The sequence below is a fragment of the Labeo rohita genome, chromosome 1 (genome assembly GCF_022985175.1).
Source record: "Labeo rohita strain BAU-BD-2019 chromosome 1, IGBB_LRoh.1.0, whole genome shotgun sequence".
Taxonomy (NCBI): Eukaryota; Metazoa; Chordata; class Actinopteri; order Cypriniformes; family Cyprinidae; genus Labeo; species Labeo rohita.
The window spans coordinates 25074659-25096306 of NC_066869.1; the positions used below are offsets into that span (position 1 = coordinate 25074659).

The 21648-nt window shown below is 35.6% G+C and overlaps 2 protein-coding genes across 4 annotated transcripts in view; both read left to right on the top strand.

Annotated features, from left to right (window-relative positions):
• The window catches only part of glra3 (glycine receptor, alpha 3), a 60433-nt gene extending 54604 nt beyond the window's left edge, over positions 1–5829 (top strand). Inside the window, exons 9-10 of one of the 2 annotated variants that reach the window (XM_051106097.1) lie at positions 825–941; positions 3239–5829. In XM_051106097.1, coding sequence (XP_050962054.1) covers positions 825–941; positions 3239–3514 — 393 coding nt within the window. In that variant the 3' untranslated portion in view covers positions 3515–5829. The remainder of the gene's footprint in view (positions 1–824; positions 942–3238) is intronic. The other variant, XM_051106106.1, reaches the window with a different exon arrangement.
• Positions 5830–6029: 200 nt separating this feature from the next.
• hpgd (15-hydroxyprostaglandin dehydrogenase) lies at positions 6030–15892 on the top strand. 2 transcript variants are annotated; one of them, XR_007827452.1, is made up of 7 exons: positions 6030–6175; positions 6370–6493; positions 7086–7192; positions 7619–7715; positions 12555–12631; positions 12863–13061; positions 15676–15892. XR_007827452.1 is itself a non-coding variant. In XM_051106168.1 (7 exons), exons 1-7 carry the CDS (start codon positions 6083–6085, stop codon positions 15797–15799), a joined length of 786 nt encoding a protein of 261 aa, XP_050962125.1. In that variant the 5' UTR covers positions 6030–6082; the 3' UTR covers positions 15800–15892. The 2 variants fall into 2 exon arrangements, 1 of the variants encoding a protein (XP_050962125.1); XM_051106168.1 differs by having other exon boundaries at positions 12898–13061.
• Positions 15893–21648: the final 5756 nt, after the last annotated feature.

Below are 21648 nucleotides of genomic sequence, written 5' to 3' on the forward strand. Positions count from 1 at the left end.
TCTGTATGAGGGAAAACTGTCATGCAGTTGAATTGGACAGTAGGTGAAGCAGCTGATTTGGAGTCTGACAGAGTTTCTGCGGCTTTTCGACTCTGCTTAGATAAATCTAAACAAATCCTAACACAGTTTAAATAATTGAGTGTGCATGTTTTGGCAGGCATGTTGAGTTGATGTGATAATAGGAGCTATGATGTTAAGTTTGACAAACATGTAAGAGTAGAAAACACCCATCTTTGATTTGATTATGTTGTTATGCGATTATTAATATGTAGTTGATTATATAACACAGTAAAAATGTAGTCATTTGCATATGTCAGTTCAATGAATGAACTACACTGGAATCACACCACATGGTTAGTCCTACACATATACAACACTGCCTCCTAGAGGACAGAAAATATCAGTGCATCCTTATGCAACCAAACATAATTCAAACATTATTTCAGTGGGGAAACGGCCTAAACAGTACAAAGGTCAGACTCTGTTTAAATGTGTTTATGTACTTAATATTGCATGTGGCCAGGGATGCTATTTCCCCTGGCACTATGGAGCTGGAATATTACTGAGCTCTTGATATGAAGCTTAGCTGGTGGAATATCCTGGCCATTTTCGGAGAGAAAGATTTTTTTGTTGTTGTTTTTTAATGCAATTTATTTTACATGCCTGTTCTATTATTTTTGAATGCCACTTATTGGTTAATCATTATTTTTATATATTTATTTATAATTTTTGCATGATTTCCTGCATGTGGAGAGCCATTATATTTTATTAGTTTGCATGCTTTGTGTTTCTTTCTCTCTTTGATCCCCCTGCTGTGCTGAAAGACTTTCGATCAAACATTTGATGAGGAGCTTACCGAGTCATTGCATCGTATCAATGGCCTGCGCAGTGCCGAGCCAGTTTACGGATCAATGGGCCAACTCGACGAATCCAATGACAGGGTAAAGAGAGAGCACAGCACTTTATCTCTGTCCATGCATTTGACCGATGAGTTCATTATACAGTCACTCCCCTACCCTGTCATGTGTCCATGTGTATTCAGGTCCTGCCCTTATGAAACAGTATGTCACGTTATTTTACCATTTAGATAAGTAGTCATAAGATCAAGATTAAAATATCCATTTGAGTATTTTATGAATCATATGATTATGGATTCATATGATACAATTGTTATATAACTGTTTCCAGTAAGCTTTAATTTTACATATCATATGTTAATCAATTTAGGTGTATAAATGTAACACATGTATACTATAAACAAACATGAATTAACAACATGTATATATACACTACCAGTCAAAAGTTTTTGAACAGTAAGATTTTTAATGTTTTTTAAAGAAATCTCATCTGCTCGCCAAGCCTGCATTTATTTGATCCAAAGCACAGCAAAAACAGTATAATTTTGAAATATTTTAAAAATGTTTCTTGAATAGCAAATCAGCATATTAGAATGATTTCTGAAGGATCATGTGACACTGAAGACCGGAGAAAATTTTGCTTTGACCACAGGAATAAATTACACTTAAAATATATTAAAATAGAAAGCAGTTATTTAAACAGCAAAATATTTCACAATATTACTGCTTTTGCTGTATTGTGGATCAAATAAAGCAATAAATACAGGCTTGGTAAACAGAAGAGAATTTCTTTTTTTAAACATGAAAAATCTTGACTGGTAGTGTATATAAAGCAATTTAATTGTTTATATTGTTATAATTGTTTATATTTAGAGCATAATAAATTGTATTTTACAAAATAAACTATAATTTAATCTAAATAAATCATCTGAAATGTAAATTTAATTTGAATCTAACATTTATAATTTTCCCCAGTGCTGTGTATTAATATACACAAGCAAATTTTGGGTCAGTAGATTTTTAATCATCAAGGATGCATTAAATTTTAGTATCTGGGGGGGAAAAAAGCAAGCATGCAGCAAATTAAAATATGCAGCAAAAATATAGAATGATTTCTGAAGGATCATATAACACTGAAGACTGGAATAACGGCTTTTAAAAATTAGGCTCTGCCATTACAAAAATAAATTACATTTTACAATATATATTCAAATAGAAAACAGTTATTTTAAATTGTAAATTTTAAACAGTTTTTGATCAAATAAATGTAGCATTGGTGAGAATAAGTGACTTCTATAATAAATCTTAAAAAATCTTAATAAACCCAAATTTTTGAATGGTAAGGTATTTTTTTTATCAGTTTACTGGACAATTGGGGCTAAATTTTAGTACCACAGAATGCACATAGCATCAAATAAAAAGACAAATTAATTTAAATGTATAGTATCTTTAACATATGATATTTCTACTCAAGATGCATTACATATCGCTTGATGCATATGATCAAGTTGCACTTCTAATCTGCATGTTACGTTTACTTAATTGTTTTGTTCCAGTGAATGTCTTTGTTTTATAGTGAAAAAAAAAAAAAAAATAATACAAGCATGAAATAATGCTTGTGTTTTATGGGTTTGATTTCATGTTCTACCAAAATAATTCTCCTTTTTGCACCAAATTTTTGTATATTTGTCTGAATTCATTGTTGACAACACAACAGAACAGAATGTCCTTTAAAAAATAAAATGAAAGAAAGGAAATTAAACATTTTTTGTCAGCTCTTTGACTGTTTAAAAGAATATTTCAGCCAAAAATGAAAAATCTGTCATTAATTACTCACCCTCATGTTGTTCCAAACCTGTAAGACCATTCATCTTCAGAACACAAATTAAAATATTTTTGATGAAATCTGAGAGCTTTCTGATCCTGCATATACTGACATATTCAAGGGGCAGAAACGTAGTAAGGACAATGATAAAAAAGATGTCTTTTTGCACAAATAGTATTCTCATAGCTTCTTAACATTACGGTTGAACCACTAGAAAACTCTTGGATTTCATCAAAAACATCTTTTTTGTTCTGAAAAAGAATGAAGGTCTAACAGGTTTGAAACGACATGAGGGTGAATAATAATGACAGACTTTTCATTTTTGTTGAACTATCCTTTTAACATTTGCAGGCTTGCAAGGCAGTAGTTAGGCAGAAACTCTCCATGAGTAATTTAAAATATCAGGGACTAAAACAAAGTGCTAACACCGTAATTTATTGTTCACAATATTATCTTATTTCACACAATTTCCTATAAGGGAAACAACAGGTTCTGTGAATGTAGGAGTACTAGAGTAGTTATTGCCTCTCTTTCTGTATCCCTTCCTTTTTCTAAGGAGGAGGATGTGCGGGAGAGCCGGTTGAGCTTCACACCCAACGCAGGGAAAGACGGAGCCGTGCCCAAAGCTGCTAATAATGCGGCCACAACACCCTCTGACCCAGCCCTTACTGCCGGCAAGAGTCATGAGGAGATGAGAAAACTCTTCATCGACAGAGCCAAGAAGATCGACACTGTGTCTCGTGCCGGATTCCCACTGGCCTTCCTGTTTTTCAACATTTTCTATTGGGTTCTTTACAAAATCCTACGCCACGAGGATGTGCACAAGCCATAGATGAAACATGGCGTGTTGCACCTTGGGAGGTACAGTAGTAACACAGCAAAGCTGCATCAACAGACTGTAATGCGCAAAGTTTCCTGCCAAGATCTATGCTAAAATGACTATGAAAAACTGTGATGTCAAGGACCGGTGGTTAATTTCAATAGTTTGTTTGTGTTGTACACCCATACGAGAACACTGCACTCACTATGCAATGGATAGGTATCCGTAGGGCCTCTGACACACCTGTCCCGCAACTAGAACAAAAGTGGTCAGCACTTCTACACACCTGTTTAACACAGAAGCACAGTCCGATACTGACTACAGCCCCTCGTAGTGACAGATGTGTGTGTCTTGCACTGGTTTTGTCAACTCTGTTGTCATACAGCTTTACTGCCAATGTTCTGTGTTGTATTTTTGATATACAGCTATTGAAAAATGGCAAGAGTGCAAGGGCAGAAATGTATATTATAGAAATTTCCAAACACAAACTACTAATGTTGCTTATTTTCATAAGGAATCTTGAATAGTTTTTAATAGCATTTGGTCCCTCGATCATTTTGTCCCAACCTGATTGTTGACCAGCTCTAGAAACCAGCATCCAGGCCAAAAACATTCTGAGATAAATCTCAAGAATGACCCTGAACCAGCAAAGAAGACTATTCTGTTTACAGCTTATGGACACCTTAACATTAACTGCTTCAAGGAAACACATTTTGAAAACTTTAATGGGTAGCATACTGTCAGCAACCATAAAGAAATTGAAACCATCCTTCAAGTATAATTCAAGTTTTTCTCAAACAAAAGCATTATTGTTCGAAAACCATTTCCAGTCACTTCAAACTAATGATTCCACCGCAAAATAATGCGGCTGGGAGTGAATTCTGCCACACATGTGTTGCAAATTCATGAATGGAGAAAATCATTCAAAGGGGCTTGTTAGAACAATATTGTAGTCAATGTGTTTTCTGAGACAAGTCCTTATACAGAAATTAGTAATGTAAATGAGATTTGTGACCCTGGACCACAAAACCAGTCATAAGGGCCAATTTTTCTGAAATTGAGATTTATACATAATCTGAAAGCTGAATAAATAAGCTTTCCACTGATGTCTGGTTTGTTAGGATAGGGCAATATTTGAACATCTGGAATCTGAGGGTGCAAAAAAAAAAATTTAAATATTGAGAGAATTGCCTCTAAAGTTGTCCAAATAAAGCTCTTAGCAATGCATATTACTAATCAAAAATTAAGTTTTGATATATTTATGGTAGGAAATATCTTCATGTAACATGATCTTTACTTAATATCCTAATGATCGATAATTTTGACCCATACAATGTATTTTTGTCTATTGCTACAATTATACCTGTGATACTTAAGACTAGTTTTGTGGTCCCGGGTCATATTTTTTTTAAACGTCTCATAATTAGGAACATAATTTGAGTGGTTTTAAACTAATCTGCATGTGTGGTGATTGTAAAACAATGAGTTTTGAATATTAGTTATTAAATTATACTATAAGAGAACAATATTCTGCCTCTGAAGATATTTTAATTATTCCTAAGCTACTGCAAATATATTTAAATACATGTCATGGGAAAATGTGTACTTTGTTTACTTATGTGTTCTATAAAACACTGTTCAAACCAGTTTCAATACCGCGACCAGACGTTTTTTTTTGTTTGTTTTGTTTTTGTTAAGTTTTGTCTGTTGTCTGGGGGAAATGTTATTTCTTTTCAGAATTATCTGCTGAAGAACTGTGCCATACAAATGATCAAAGCATATCTAGTCTCACACATTCCTAAAAGTAAATAGAGCAGTGCTGTTGTGTTTTGAACACACCATCTGACAACAGCATTTGGCACATACATTCATCATGGAAGGGATACGAGCAGTTCATGGACATTTACAGTAAAATGCAAGAGCATTTGTAATTTATTTTGTACAAACATTATTAAATGTTATGCATGAACTCAAGTCTGTTGTACTTCATTTTCAGTGTGAGTTGGACCAGCAGTCAATGTTCTCGCTGCTACTAAAAAGAGGTTACAGGTGAGGCACGTATGTAAATATCTGTAAATATTTCTGGTAACACTTTACTTTACAGTGTCCGTGTTACACAAGTACATATAGCCAATGGAACAGTTACTGAGGAAATGTATTCAAATTTTGCAACACAAAACACTTAACGTTTGTGTTTGTTTAAACTGGTCAGTAATTAGGCTACAAATTTAACATAAACGCTGTGATGTAAAGTGTAAAGTTCTTTTCATATGTTTACTGAAAAGCCCTCGGAGAAAGACTGAAAAATAAAGATGTTTATAAAAGCATCCCTTGTCTCTTGTTCATTCAGGTGCGTTCACGTGTGTGTACATGCACACTGTTCGACTGCCGCCGAGGGCACTGAAGAACGAAAGCGCGGAGCGCTCACAAAATTGTTAGTAATCATCTCTTTGGTATAAATGACAGTTTGTAAAACGACACTTGCCTGTCTGTGTTTACTGTAGTAATACTCATCTACACGCCCCCTTCTGACTGTACGCCTACATAAAGCAGCGCGCGGTGCGCTCGGCGGTGAGCAGCATGAGTCTCACAGGGAAAGTCGCTCTGGTCACCGGCGGCGCACAAGGCATCGGAAGAGCCGTGGTGGAACATCTCCTGGAGAATGGGGCGAAGGTTTCGCTTTGTCAATTTTTTCTGTTTAAAATGGACATTGCGGATTTATCCGATTAACTGTTGGGAAAACGTCCTTATAACTACTTTAGTTGCCTGTTTGAGGCGATTATTTTTTTAATTCATCATGCATCGTTGCGACTTAATTTAATTATTTGTTTTAGCGCACTTTGTTAATTTACTTTTTGAAAATTCAGGTTGCACTGGTAGACCTGAACCAATCTGTGGGAGAGGAATGTAAAAGTGATCTAGATGGCCAGTTTGGAGAGGGTAACTGTATTTTTATCCAGTGTGACGTGACTGACGCTGGGAAACTTAGAGGTAAAACTGTATTTTTTTTACTAAGACTTTACTGAGAACATTTATATTATCTTCTGTAATCTGGCAGTTTGAAATAGTTTTCTTGGAGCGAAACTATTATGCACTTTACATTGCGCACCTGTATGTGCAGCGCATCTTGTTCCTAAACAATGTCTCATTGTTTAGGAAGTTAATTAGGTCATACTAGGCATTCATAGGCCCTCAGGTCATCACAGAGGAATGTTACTGGATTTTAACAGTAGTTTTATCACTATCAAATGTTTAGCCTTTTGCTAGGTTCCTTTATCAAGACAAGAGTTTATGGGTCGGTGGTGAAGGGATTGTTCATTCCTGTTAAACTTGTTTCTAAAGACACACGTACCATAGAGTTTAATTAAATGTTTCTTTGAGGAATGCTGCAGCTGCAAGTCAGGTGAGGGCACATGCAGGCTGACACTGGCTGTGTTTCAAAACCTAGTGAACTGACTAGCTGAACTGCTTATTTGGTTTTAATACACAGTTAATTTGTACAGCTGTCAAAAGTGGCACTATTGCAGCATTGTTATTCATTTTTAGCAACACATGAAGCCCCTGCTGTGTTTTCTTTCAATAGATGCCTTTAAAAATACAGTAGAGAGGTTTGGTCGGTTGGATATTGTCATCAATAATGCTGGAATCAACAATGAGAAGGACTGGGAAAAGACCATTGAAGTAAATTTGGTGAGTTAAAAATCATTATGCTTGAAATCCAATCTAAAATTTCAACCTCATTTCATTGGACACATCTCATGATTTACACAGCTAAAAGTGGATCACATTTTGTGCTTTAGGGCACAACATTCAACCACACTTACAAATTCGGTAAAAAAAAAAAAAAAAAACTCCACCCCCTGCTTCTAGTCCAAAAGATTTCACAATAGTACTTGAAGTAGAAGGAACAAAATTATTTGGCACTTGTAGGCCTACATATGCATTGTATGAAATAATCTACAGATCTTTAAAATGGAGCGATTTCACAATGGACATGATGCAGTATAATAATGTGTTTGTTCATAATAGCAGGCCAGTATCAACATAATCTCACTCTCATAGAAAACATCTGTTCACTATATGCTAGCAGTTTTACACAACCGTTGTCTTCCTCAGACATCTGTCATAAAGGGGACATATTTAGCACTAGAACACATGAGTAAAGAGCACGGAAAAGAAGGAGGGGTTATCATCAACGTTTCGTCGATGGCAGGTAAGATATTGATAACTTTATCATGTGTCTTACATATGTGCATGTTTTGAAAAAGTTAGCCTTAATGTTCTGTAGCCTGTAGAAAGGGTTACATAACAGTGTTTTTTTGGTCCATAGCAAACTTAGAATGTGTGAATTATTTGCTCACACTAAAGCAAATATATCTGACCCGGTTGCATGGGCTGCTGTTTTCTCTGTTGCCAAGGATCTGTACCTACTGTTGAAAAATGACACATGCTCAATTATTATGCCTAAATATAATAAATTGCATAATTAATACTGTGCATTCACTTGAAGGCCTTGATGATTAAGATGCAAAAGAACGTTTACAAAAACAGGTCATTTGGACACACCTTTTTTCTAAGAATGCAGTTTTAAATGAACTCTTATGAACTGAACAACAGGAGAACATAACGCAAATAATAGCAGCAGTGTCATAATAGCTTGCACAATGCACACACTTTAACCTACAAACAGACTGGCGTGATGAAAACGTACCTGTGGGAACTTTTTCGCAAGAAATATGTACCAATAAGTACATATCACTGCCGTTTCCAACATTCGATGTATTCGATGTGACATGTCCACTGAATGTGCTAAAAGAATGTTAATTTTTTTTCCCCGGAACAGATGAACGTACATTTGGTACGTTTTATGCATCTTGCAAACATGTTCCTGCAGGTACATTTTCGTCATGAGATCAGGTTGGTTTTTGTTGTACACAAAAATACATTAATATCACCTAAAAGTCCTCATACATTATATGTACTTGTACATGCATTGCTTTGACTGTTCTCTATAGATCCCACCTTTACACATCATGATTGGTCGATGTACAATGCCTGAATGCTATGATTCAAACTATTTAAGTCATTAGCTTCAGCAAGTATGAAAACAACAGGAAAACAAAGCCAAAACAAAGACATTTTAGGCAATTTAGAAATACCGGCAAAGACAAGTCTTAGATAAAGAAGACATTGCTCACCCTGTACCTTACTTTCATACTATATAACCCTATCTTTTTCTGCCTTTGTGACTATTCAAACAACAGCGCAGCAAATCCAAGTTCCCAGTGAAAAATAGCACTAGCTTTTTACTTAAGCAGATGCCAAAAAAAAAAAAAAATCATATATCTGTGTTTTGGTACCACTGAGCTGTTTAGACATAGATAAACTGATTCTTGGCTCTGTTTTGAAGATATGAATATTATTTTGTATATATATCAGTGTGGAGGATGATAAATAGTACGTGGCTTACGGTGAACTTGTTATAACCCCCAACGCACTCCAGACAGCTTTTTAGATTTTAGATTTGAAACATCGGTTTCATTTAACTGAAAGATGGGATAAAGGGTGGTTTATTTCCCTCACTGCCTCTCAGGTTTCTTTAACTAATGTAACACAGGTGATTACCCCGCATTGTGAGCGGAACAACTCTCGCTTTGTTACTACATTAATGGAATTTATTTTCTGAAGATTGATTTGCTTGGACTTTTGTTGAGGAAAATCTCACTTTCTCTCATTGCCCTTTCTTTTTAAGCTGGAAGCTTGATATTGGTTTTGTTTAACCATGAAATAGATCACATTAGTTATTTACCAGAAACAAACATTAAAGGAAATGTTCATCTATTTACTCACCCTCAGGCCATTCAAGATGTAAATGTTGTTGTTTTTTTTATCAAAAAAGTTTAGCGTGTGTGCACTAATGGATTCTCTGCAGTGAATGGGTGCCGTCAGAATGAGTGTTCAAACAGCTGATAAAACATCATAATAATCCACACAGCTCTAGTCCATCAATTAATGTCTCGTGACACAAAAAGCTATGTGTTTGCCTAAAACAGTCCAAAACAGTTATAAACAAATATACTGGTGGACTGTGATGTGTGAGGACAACAGGAGTTGGAAGGAAGCATTATTATTGATTATGGACTGATATTTTGGTCAAAAGTAACAGTTTAAAGTTAAAATCCCTTGAAGTTTTGCTTTTCACTTCACAAGACATCAGTTGATCAACTGGAGTCGTATGGATTACTTGTGGATTATTGTGATGTTTTTATCAGCTGTTTGAACTCTCATTCTGATGGTACCCATTCACTGCAGAGGATCCATTGGTGAGAAAGTGATGTAATGCTAAATTTCTCCAAATCTGTTCAGATGAAAAAAAACTCATAAAATATAGTCAAAGATAAAATATAGGCCTGCTTCGGTCTCTAATTCTGACAGCACTGAATCAGTAATAAGGCTGACAGAATATCTAATGGTTACTCACCAGAAACTTGAAAATAATTGAGAAATTCCTTTCTAATAAATATTTATTCTTGTACCTGAACTTGTTCTAAATTTTGCCATGAAGAGCTCTCACAAACTGTGGAAAAATTAGCTAGGCTACACTGAGACAGTTGTGTCAGATCCAATTTTATATTCACAAGTAGTAAATACCATAAATTAATCAGACAAGATGTAGCTAAAAATAGAACATTATAAATACAATATAAATTATATAATTATAATTTGTCCTCAAACCATTCCACAGAACAGATAAGTAGAACAGTCTACAAAATCTTATGTCTAGGATCTAGTTTTACAGAATATAGGGAGAAAGCTGGTGGATTTATGCAGCAATACATAGCCATCCTGAATGGAAACATGTCTTTTTAGGATGACCTCATTGTTTGGTTTAGTTTTTATTACGATCTTACCACTTAATTAAAATGTTTACGGACAAGAAAACTTGATGACTCTCTTCAAGATGTTAATACAGCCAGAATGGGAAACAGAACCTTCTTTTGTGCAAAAGTGGGTTATTTACTGCATGTGCATTAATGTTGTGCTTAGAATTGTTCATCCTGAACACACAAGAACTGTTTAATTGTAAATACTGTCTCAGCTATTTGCCCCTGGCGTCCTTGGCTGCCTCGGTTTGATGCGGCTTGTAAATGTTGTTTATTATAACAAAGCCTGAACGCTAAAGGAAACATTTTTCCATTTGACTTCTCCAAAAAACTTTCTACATAACATAAACTATACATTCAATGCTGTATAGGCCTAATATACATTTTAACAAGACAATAGAGGAAAATGGAGGTTTTATTTTTATATTGGTTCATAAAGCACCAAACTGCTTTATAATGATTAAAGCATTAGTTTAGGAAATTGTTCACAGCTCATTTCCAAAAAGCTGTTTTACTTTAAACAGACCATTAGGATTTTCATGCGTGAATTAAAAAAGAAATCCTCAGCCTTGGAAGATCCAGAGATTTTCCATGACGAAGGTATTGGAAATCATTCACAGGCTTCATTTTGCTACAGTCTTAATAAGATGAAAACCTCACTCTTTAAAATAACAGACTCTAGCCCTGGTTACAAAAACCCTTCATTCAGTCAACTAGAATGATGATATCATGAACTATTATTGTTCCAAAATGTTCCAGATCCATCAAACCTTCTTTCATCTATGGAACAATACATAGTGACATAGTGAAGAATTTTCACGCAGCTCTTTTTCACACAATGGCATAGTTAAAGTGTCTGTTCCAAAAATGTTAGGGTAAAAAAAAAAAAAAACGCCAAAAAAGCACAATGAAAATAGTAAGGAACACATTAGCTGCATTTCCATTACTCTTCAAACTGCGCAAATTGAAATTGCGAATTGAAAATACGCCCAGTGGAAACGTCAATTTCTCAAAAGCTCCCATTTATCACAAAAGTTTTTACGCTCACATGAGGTGGTTCTTCAGGCAATTTGAAAAAGGAATATTTCACAAACTGCAATGGAAACTGTTTTTTCGCATTTATAGATCACCTGGCGTATATGTAAAAGTCACATGATCATTGTTTAATGTACTATAACCTCCAAGAAACACTCATGGCCGCTTTCAAAAATAAGGGTCTTTCCTTGCCATTAATGATTGGATAACCCCTTATTTACACCGCACACGTCTGCGGCACATTGCGGCTCCGACGCGGCCACTTTAGTCAGTGCTTGTGTTTATACCAACCGCCCTGCGGCATGGTTCAAAAGCGTCCCAGAAATGGCTTCACAGTCATTCTGCAATCATTTTTTTAGTGACGTCTATCCACATTATTTTTCCTATAAGAGTGGGCGCAGCCATTTGTAAATTTTATTGGCCTGGCTTCCGGTCTCATCCGTATCCAGCTATTTTTAGCTGTACAAAACAGCTTGTTTTGCTGCTTGATATTGCAAATTGGTGTGTCTTACCATATTATTTTATTGTATTGTGCAAACAGTTTTGCAGTTCATTGCATGTTGTTATTCTTTTCGTTATTTCCCTATAGCGGCTATTAAACTGGGCGTTTCGCCCATAGGCTTACTGCAGGTGGATAAGAATAAGGTGGATAAAATATCGCAAAAGTTTTGCACAAATCTATAATTGAAATGCAGCTACTGAAATTTTAGTCGTTTTTGCCTAATTATTTCCTCCTTCAGTGAGCTGAAACTCGAGAATTGTTGAGTCAATGAGTTGAACCAGTCCAAAGATATAATATATTCACTGATCTGTTTCTCAATGAAATCTGTTTCTCAATTTCTCAGTTCAATGATTTGCTTGCAATTAACAGCTCACTGGAGGGGAAGATTTCTTCTGAAATTACTACTTTTGAAATTTGGCTTGCTTCTCACACAAATCTACCATATAGTTTCAGAATGCAATTTTTGTGGTGCTTTTTTCGGAGGTTATACACAAAAGTTCCTATAAAAAGATTCAAATTTGTATTCTAATTAAAAAAAAAAAAGTACACAAGAATACAGGAACAATATGAGGTGAGTAAGTAAGGACATATGGTTCTTTTTGGAATTCATATTTGTTTCATTTCCTTCTAGCATTTCTTCATTCTCCTCACCAGCCAGTGTACACAGCGACAAAGCATGGGGTGATTGGATTTTCAAGAGCTATTGCAGTGAGTACATCAATACTGTCTCACTAGTTTACCATAGGTAAAGTTTACTGTAACCAAATGTAAATCCGTTTCCTAAAATATGCTGCATTCCAGCACCTGACAACTAAACCAGCCGACCCAGTGTGGTTTTCACAGCCTAGCTTCCCCCGAGAGAGTAGATGTGTTTGCTCACAGATAGGATCTCTCAGCCCTGTGTGTTGACACATTCTTTGCGCTGTGTGTGTAATTTAGGCTGACCGTGTTTGGACACGTTTTGTTGTCGGCAGGACGCATCTGAACAGGGCAATTATGGAGTGAGGATCAACACACTGTGCCCAGCCTTCGTGGACACCCAACTCCTTCACACTGTGGAGCATGAGGAAACAATGGGCAAGTTTGTCAAGTACAAAGATGAATTCAAGCAGAGGATCAACAAGTATGGCGTTCTTAAGTAAGCAGAGTTCCGTTTCTTCTGAATTAGATTGCTTAATAGTTTCACTTTGTTATATTCTGTCCCCTGAATAAACAGATTGATTGAGCAGAGAGCAACAGTGTTTTCTAGATAACAGCAAAAGTCTGTTTCCAGTCTAGACCTTGAAGGCTGGAAGTAAATAATCAATAGATAAAGTCAGGGGTGTCCTGGAGGGCCACTGTCCTTCAAGGTTCAGCTCCAACCCCAGTTAAACACACCTGAACCTGCTAATCAAGATCTTACTTACTAGAAACATCCAGGCATGTGTGCTGAGGCAAGTTGGAGCTAAACTCTGCAGGACAGTGACCCTCCAGGACACCCCTGGATAAAATGTTTTTAAACCTTTAAACTTGCCTTTACTGGAAAATCTAGATACTCATTTTGCACCACCCACTGACTAAAGGTGGATTAAACCGTATGTTTTGCTTGCAAGATTTTTGACATGCACTTAAAATTGAATCAAATCAACCTCCTCCACCCCAACAAACACCTACAGCATTCCTGGCACTTTCTTCACGCCTTTGCAATTTTCCTCTCCAGTGCTATTCTTTTAGTGTTGGTGGTGTATCTGAAAGTTCACTCCATAATTAAAATTTCCTGATAATTTACTCACCCCCATGTCATCCGAGATGTTCATGTCTTTCTTTCTTCAATCAAAAAAGAAATAAAGTTTTTGAGAAAAACATTCCAGAATTTTCATCCATATACTGAACTTCAGTGGGGATCAGCGGGTTGAAGGTCCAAATTGCAGTTTCAATGCAACTTTAAAGGACTCTACACGATCCCAGCCGAGGAATAAGGGTCTTATCTAGCGAAATTTTCTAGAGGAAAAAAAGAAAAGAAAAAAAGAGCATATACTTTTGTAATAGGGCTGCAACCTAATAGTCGACTAACCATTAGTCAATGAGAAGAGGCTTGGTCGACCAAAATTTTATTAGTCTTATTTATTTGTCTAATTTTAGTGCTTAGTTGCAGAAAAAAAAAATCCACAGGAAGTGGTGAAGTCACGCAGTCCGTGACGGACAGATCATTAACTGGTGGTCTATTTGGTAATATAGTACATCGGGCAGGACATCCAAACACTCACCTATCATTCATCGACCTCAAATATGTAGTAGCAACTTTATATGACCACTCAATCTATTGTCATCCTAGAAAAATGTGCGCTATAGAAGTGTCTGTGCAGAGTGTGGAAGCTGAATAGCAGCACACTCCCTGCATGACAGATGGAGTCGCCGGGGGCGTTCACTTGTTCTTAAAATACAGCATTTTTGGTCATACAGATAAAAGTAAAACATTTTTAAATCTGTAAAGACTCTATGTTTATTTGTGTGCACGAAACGTTGCGCTTTTGTAAAATAATTAAATCAAACTCTGTGTATACTTGCCTTACAGACATGAAAAATATATCTATAGAGAGTGAAATGTCTATTTTCAAATGAACCAATTCAAATAGAAAACAAATATTCTCAGATTATGTAATCCGTGTGAAACATGCATACAGGCGCATCCACTACTGCGGAGATCACGAGTCAGTGTCGCTGACTTCATCTCTTAAGCTGAAAACAAAGAAAACGTTAATGGGGTCTCCTTGGTGTTATTCCAAGACACATTCATAATTATTATACTGTATCTGTCGGTGCACTGTGGCAAGCTTTTTTTACGTGCTTGAGCGCTCATTAGGCTATGTAGACAGTTAAAGGCTCCTTATTATGATTTATATGGTTTATTAATAAACGTGCGACTAATAGTCAACTAATGCCTAAAATGAACGGCTACTAGGACAGCCCTACTTTTTAACCACAAATGCTTGTCACATAGTGGTATCCATTCTCTCCATTCCTCACCAGAACATGTATTCTATTGTGTCCACGACTTCACAAATTACGTAGTCACGTTGGAAAGGTCACACATTATGTAGAAGTACCAACTCAGTGTTAACAAAGCAAGAGTACAAATAAAGTCAAACAACCTTTACAAAAAAAGGTAAAAAAACGATGTCGGATGATTTTGAAGTTGGAGGAGAAAAAGAGATTTCACAGCCAAAGAACTAACCACATGTGAACTTTCCAACATAATTATGTAAAGACGTGCATCGCAGAGCTAGTGCAAGATGAGCATTTGTGGTTAAAAAAGTATATACATTTTTTTTTTTTTTAGAAAATGACCAATTGTTTCGCTAGATAAGTCCCTTATTCCTCAGCTGGGATCATGTAGAGCCCTTTGAAGCTGCATTGAAACTGCAATTTGGACCTTTTACCCGTTGATCCCCATTGAAGTCCACTATATGGAGAAAAATCCTAGAATGTTTTCCTCAAAAACCTCAAAAAATTTCTTTTTGACTGAAGAAAGACAGACATGATCATCTTGGATGACATGAGGGTGAGTAAATTTAAATTCAGGAGTGAACTAATCCTTTGAAGTTACGGTATGTCAACAAGGAGATTGATTTTAAAACACAAAAATGAATTGCCTTGCATGTTGCATGCTTTAAAAAAATCTACATTCTTTGCTGAAATGTGTTGATTCAACATGCTACAGAGGGACAAAAATGTGAAATATGACTTTGTTGTGTCTGTATGTATATCTACAGACCATCTCTGATTGCAGAAGGAATGCTACGAATCATACTAGATGAAAGCCTAAACGGAGCCGTGATGAAGATCACCTGTTCTAAAGGCATTCACTTTCACACCTATGAGCCTCTTTCCGCTTAAAAGTGATGCCTTCATCAAACATGTCTGCCTTTTTCCTCTTCTCTCCATTCCTCACCAGAACATTTATTTTATTGAAATCACCTCAAACAGCTAGCTGAATGGCGCAAACCACATTTAAGAAATAAATAGGGAAGGTATAGATTTTGTAAGAGATTGAATTTATCATTTGAGTTTTGGGGAAACCAAAAAAAAAAAAAAAAAAAAAAAACGCATAGTGGTATTCGGGCCTCTTTCTACAACAGTTTCATTTTTTCATAATGCCCTTGAACTTTAATATGTATATAACTGCTTTAACTGTGAGTAATTGATTTGAGAACCAAAACAAAATCATATTTATTAATAACTCAGTTACTGTTTCATGTCTATCGTACCTCAATAGCGCAAAACCAATGATTTTTAGAATTTTTGTATATTTTTTGTATGATGTTTTAGATATATAGATGTCTTTGTGACAAAGAGAGTACCTTTTATCTTTTATGTATAAATCAAACAATAAACTTCTGAAAATACAAATAAAATGTTTTCTTCATTTACTAGCAGCTAAATGCATATAGCATAGGCTGTTTTACCCCAAACTAATCCAAAATCTACTTGTAGTACTATAGATTTTGAGACCAGCTGCTGTATACAATGTCCCTGCCTGTATTAAAAAAAACACACTGTTCTGGAATGCAAATCCAGAAACAAGTGTCACCTGGCAGCTGTGTTTACATCCATGAAGTTGTAATGTCCAGGAATCTGCACAAAAATGCTTACGCATTACCACAAATGGATAACTCCTGAACTTTCATGTTTTAGTTACATACGCAAAGTCTTTCTATTTGCTGTTTTATCATAACCAGTAATTTTGCTAAATACAAAGTAAAAATAAATGATTTTTCATGAATTGACATAAATGCAGCCAAAGTAAAAACAATACCAATTGGAAATGGTTTAGTAATAGTACATATTTTGTTATAGAACACATCACATCATCTTGGTCAGTCAAAACGTGGCTTGTCTGTTAAAACATTATCAGCCACACATCAGTACAGTCACAAAGTCTACACTAAAGTCCAGTTTTATAAATGAACTATAAACTATAAGTGTCCTAGTTGGTTTACAAGGGTTTAGTCTGACAATAACAGTTCTCAGAGTATCCAGTGAATTGAACTTTTTTTATATTGTGACTTTACAAAATTCCTTTGATGAAACATCACTGAGATTATCAAGAATGTGACTCTGCTTTGATATGACAGCAGATAAAGATATGAAAGTCTATGAGGACTGGGATTCGCTTGAATGATGACGGTCAAAGATTTACACAGTATCGGCATCTGAGGAATTCAAGGAAGTGAATTCTTTCTATATTGTACAAATAGTTCCTCAGTGAATTCTTGCAAAAGCCACAAGTGAACCACGAATGTGTTAACGTGTAGTTTTAAAGTAACACTGTCATTATGCAATAGTTTCAGTAATGCAATACACACATACACACACGAAAGAAAAGAAACAATGCACAACTATCATACCATCTTGTTTAACATTTACTTCTGCATAAACCATAACATTTTTAACATTATGCGTGTTCGTTCATGATACCTAATATAGTAATTAACGTACCTCTCTCTAAACATCTTGTATACATAGGCTGCTGGTCTTCTGCTTTAGGTCTTTTCAACAAGGAAAGCACTGACACAAACTCTGACACACTTCTTATCACTAATTGAAGTGAGAGGAGACTAGATGAGCCAGGCCATTAAGATCACAGTGAAGGCCCCGAGGAAGCTTGGGTGGGGTTTGAGTATAGGTTAAACAGATGAGAAAGCCTTGTTAATCACTAGTAGTACCTCAGCTGAAAGATATGCAGCTCAGTTAGCTCATTGTGGGCAGGAAGTTGTGACATGAGATGAAGAGTGTGTTGAATGACATGCCTCACTGTTTGTCAGAAGTTCTTTAATGATGGGGAATATATGTTCCTTACAATTTTCTATTTCCTTCTTCATGTGTGTTTTCAGATATTATTTTACTTTCCCCCCATGAAAGAACACTGTCACTACTGAGAGAGTAAATACAGATATGTGTCAGACAGTTCATTGTGATTCCAGTAGAGTTACTAAACTTCCACTGGTATTTTTGCCCAAAGCCCTGGTCATTTCCTGACCCGGGTTGGTGTAACTCATGTTCACTTTGGCAGCTGATGTGCAATCAAGCAGATTTGTTAGAAAGCAGCAGAAATGTTCTTCCACTCAAAGTTTCACTGGAGTGTTTTGGCAATCCTCCATGTGTAATAGTTCTGAGAAAGGAGAGAGGTTGAATGTTTCCTCGTGTCTCTGGCATTTTGTATGTGATCTCTGAAAAGGTTTCGTTTTTGGACACATATGCAATACTTTAACACCAGCAGTTTTAACACGTGTTTGGTCTAATCCTGAACAAAGTTATCATGTTCAAGTTTTCAGAACTTGTAATAGAAATGTGATGATTTGATGTGTCATGCATCTGTTAACACTGACTGATGCTTTGAATTGAAGCAGGAGAGAGATGAATAACAAGAAAGATATCATTCTAATTAAGCAGTGACTGGGAGGGAGCATTTTGTGGCTCAGTTCGTTATTTTGGTTGACAGGAGGAATCACTGACACAACCCAGTAATCCAGGATTACGCAGGTCATTTTACACAAATAAAGTATTTATCTTTGACAGCGTGTTGATAGTTTATTGGCGCCCTCCTCAGGACAAATTAGTTTGCTGTTAGTTGAAAAATCAAACAGTGTAATTTATTAACTTATATTTTCTCATCCTACCATACACAGGCAATATTTTAAGTCATACATAATTCAAACATATAGAAAGAGATACAGATATAACTACGTATTGCATGTGTTTAGCCTGCATCGTACCGCATTCTAACATCTGTCAGCGTTTGTTTACCGCTTCACTTTCTAAAAGTTCTAAGGTTCTAAAAGATTCAAACTCCTCCTAGTGTTTTATATAACATTATTATATTACATAATAATAATACTTAATTTCTGCTTTTCAAACATGCCTTCAGTTTGTATCATTAAACACAAAAAACTACATTGTTAACGCTTAAAATTGTACTGTGGTTACTCTGGTAGAGATAGCTGTTTTTCGAATCTTCTTGGGAGTTTAATACTGTGCACATGTCTAGACTCACTACTTTACTGTTTATTTGCCTAGATACTTTGGGGTGTAATTCATCAGCAGTCCTGGAGGGGCTTAAGTGTTTTTAAACATTGTTTAGAACTACAAGCAACTGTCACCCAGGACAGATTACAGAGTGGGCCAGTGGGACTATTACCTCGAGGTCTCTGGCCTGACACCCAAAAATAATACATTGAAAAAGTAAAATGCATACACACAGATGAATAGTACTTAAATGTGTAACATGTGTAACAAATGTCTAACAGCCTATAAATGTTACATATAAAGCACTGTTATCCCATGTAGCTTCATTTTTTGGGGGTATATGAATTTATTACATATTTTAATTATTTATTTGTTTGTTTTATGTTTTATTACTTTCTATACTTTCCTATCATTTACTATAAGTCACTATGCTCCATTTCTTTTCTTTTTTAATAAAGAAACTCTCTTTTCCAGTCAGGTTGGCCCTGGTCTGAATGAAATTTCTGACTAATCTGACCTTGACAAAATGTATTAAAACTGAGGTAAAACAAAAATAGACTTTTTTGCAACAAAGCAGGGTTAAAAGCTGTGATAAAAGACATCCCTTCCCCTAAGATTAAATGGCAACACAAGATTTCAGGCCGGCTGACATAGTCTCTGGGATGTCTCACTCTCTTTTACGTCACTCGTCCAGTTAATAGAGGTTTGTAGTTCAGTTTTCACTGGGAGCAAATCTTGACACATTTGAAGCAATCTGTAGGATAGGAAAGGATCAGAAAAGGAATAGTGTAATAACACAGACAGTTAACTGCTGTTTTTAAATCATTCAAGAGTGTAATGGTGCTCTTACTAAGCGAAAAACTCAATTTCAATGGCAAGCATGCCTTAGTCCTTGTCAAAGTACTGCAACTTTACATCTCTTCCTGGAAAAAATGTTTGGTCTCACAGATTTGAAAAAATTTAGTGCATTTTAATTTCAAGAATGAGACACTATATTTGTTTGTTAAATAAATAAATAAATGTTGAACTTGGCACCAAAAAAAGAAAAAAAAATGGAATAAGCAGAAGCAAGTGACTCACTAAAGAGCCAACAATCGCTATAGTACGTACGATTTTTAATTATATTAAAATATATTTTTATACATTTTTTCTTAAGTAGTATTTCAGTGTATGATTATGATTACTTCATATTTAATTTAATTACTTTTACTTTCTTCAGAGAAAAAAAAAATGAGAATTTGCATTATTTTGTATTTGGATCACTTTCCAGTAAACATATAATTAAAATGCTGACTATTAACACACACACACACACACACACACACACACACACACACACACACATACAAAACAAGTAAATATGCAATCTGTGACCTGAAATAAAAAAAAAAAAAAAAAAAAAAAAAAAAGTTGTAGGCCATACACTATTTCCTCTTAGTTAATATAAAACAGAAAAAAAAAAATCAGTTAAGGAGGTTTTAGGTAAAAAGTCAGAAAGTAGCTGAACAAACATATAAATGATTTCTAAGAAGTGAAAATCTAGATGACCCAAAAGTATCCTCCCTTGTCAGAGGGAAGAGGAAATGTGCAAACATGCCATTATTGTTGGCAGAGAGGCAGACAAATCTAAGATAAGCACGAGGTGTTTAGTTCATATATTCTTTACGGACTATTGTGGGAAAATCTAACACAATATTCTATTTTCTGCCAGTTCCAGTAGTGCATACAGGAGATATCTTCAATGTAAACACAACAGGGATGGTCTCTTGGGATTTGTATCCGTAGGCATTGTAAACTCTGCCGCTTTTGCACACATTGCCAAATACTGCATGATATGAGATCTTAAATTCTAAGTGACATCTAAAAGACGTTTTGCACAGAATAAGACATATATAGAGAGCGACTTGTGGAAAGTATTGCTGTGTACATTCCCTCCGGTGTTGCTAAGGACTTGAGACTCAATCAGCTCGCAGGTTTACCGAGAACCCCCTATGTTTATTTTACATCAGGGGAGCCAAGTGGCCCAAATACTTGCCTATGTGCTCGTTTCTAATGATAAGATGTTATTGTAGGGCTTCCCATGAGCATGTGAAAACTGTTTTGACTGGCAGGGAATGAGGTCTTGGCAGCTGGCCAAGGATAATAACTCGACTCCTATTGGCAAAGAAAATAAGCATTGAGAGTGATGTAAATTTGTAATCAAGCGACTTGGAGGAAATTCTTTTCGGAACAAAACAATGAAATAAAATGAACACTAATTTAAGGGGTTAGCAAAGGAGACTTCCAGAGAACAAATATTTAGCCCATAAGGCAACATACACATCATGCAATTAACTTGATCTTATTAATATTGTAAATGTTCTCCATTATATATCTGTGAATATTCTACTTTAAAACCGAAATTAAATACAGATGTTCTGCTAAAGTTCTTATTAAGTTATGAAAATGGTATTTTTGATTGTTGTCTGAACATTCAGTTTTTAAAATATCTTAATACTTTTTTTTCTTGGTTATGCAAATGATATATAAAACGTTAAGGGAAATGTCCATTTTATCATTTTTGAATGTTCTGTGTTTCTCAACATATGGGTCGCAGGAGTGTACAGTCAAAAAAACAACATCAAAAAACATAAAACAGGGTTTGCACTTACATCACGGTTTGGTCAGTTACTCGGATGCGTGGCTATATTGGCTATACTCGGATGTAAACAACAGCATGG

Coding starts and splice junctions, on each gene's coding strand:
- hpgd (XM_051106168.1), top strand. CDS start 6,083: ATGAGTCTCACAGGGAAAGTCGCTCTGGTCACCGGCGGCGCACAAGGC. Junction 7,716..12,554: donor CAACGTTTCGTCGATGGCAG/GTAAGATATTGA, acceptor ATTTCCTTCTAG/CATTTCTTCATTCTCCTCAC. Junction 13,062..15,675: donor AACAAGTATGGCGTTCTTAA/GTAAGCAGAGTT, acceptor GTATATCTACAG/ACCATCTCTGATTGCAGAAG.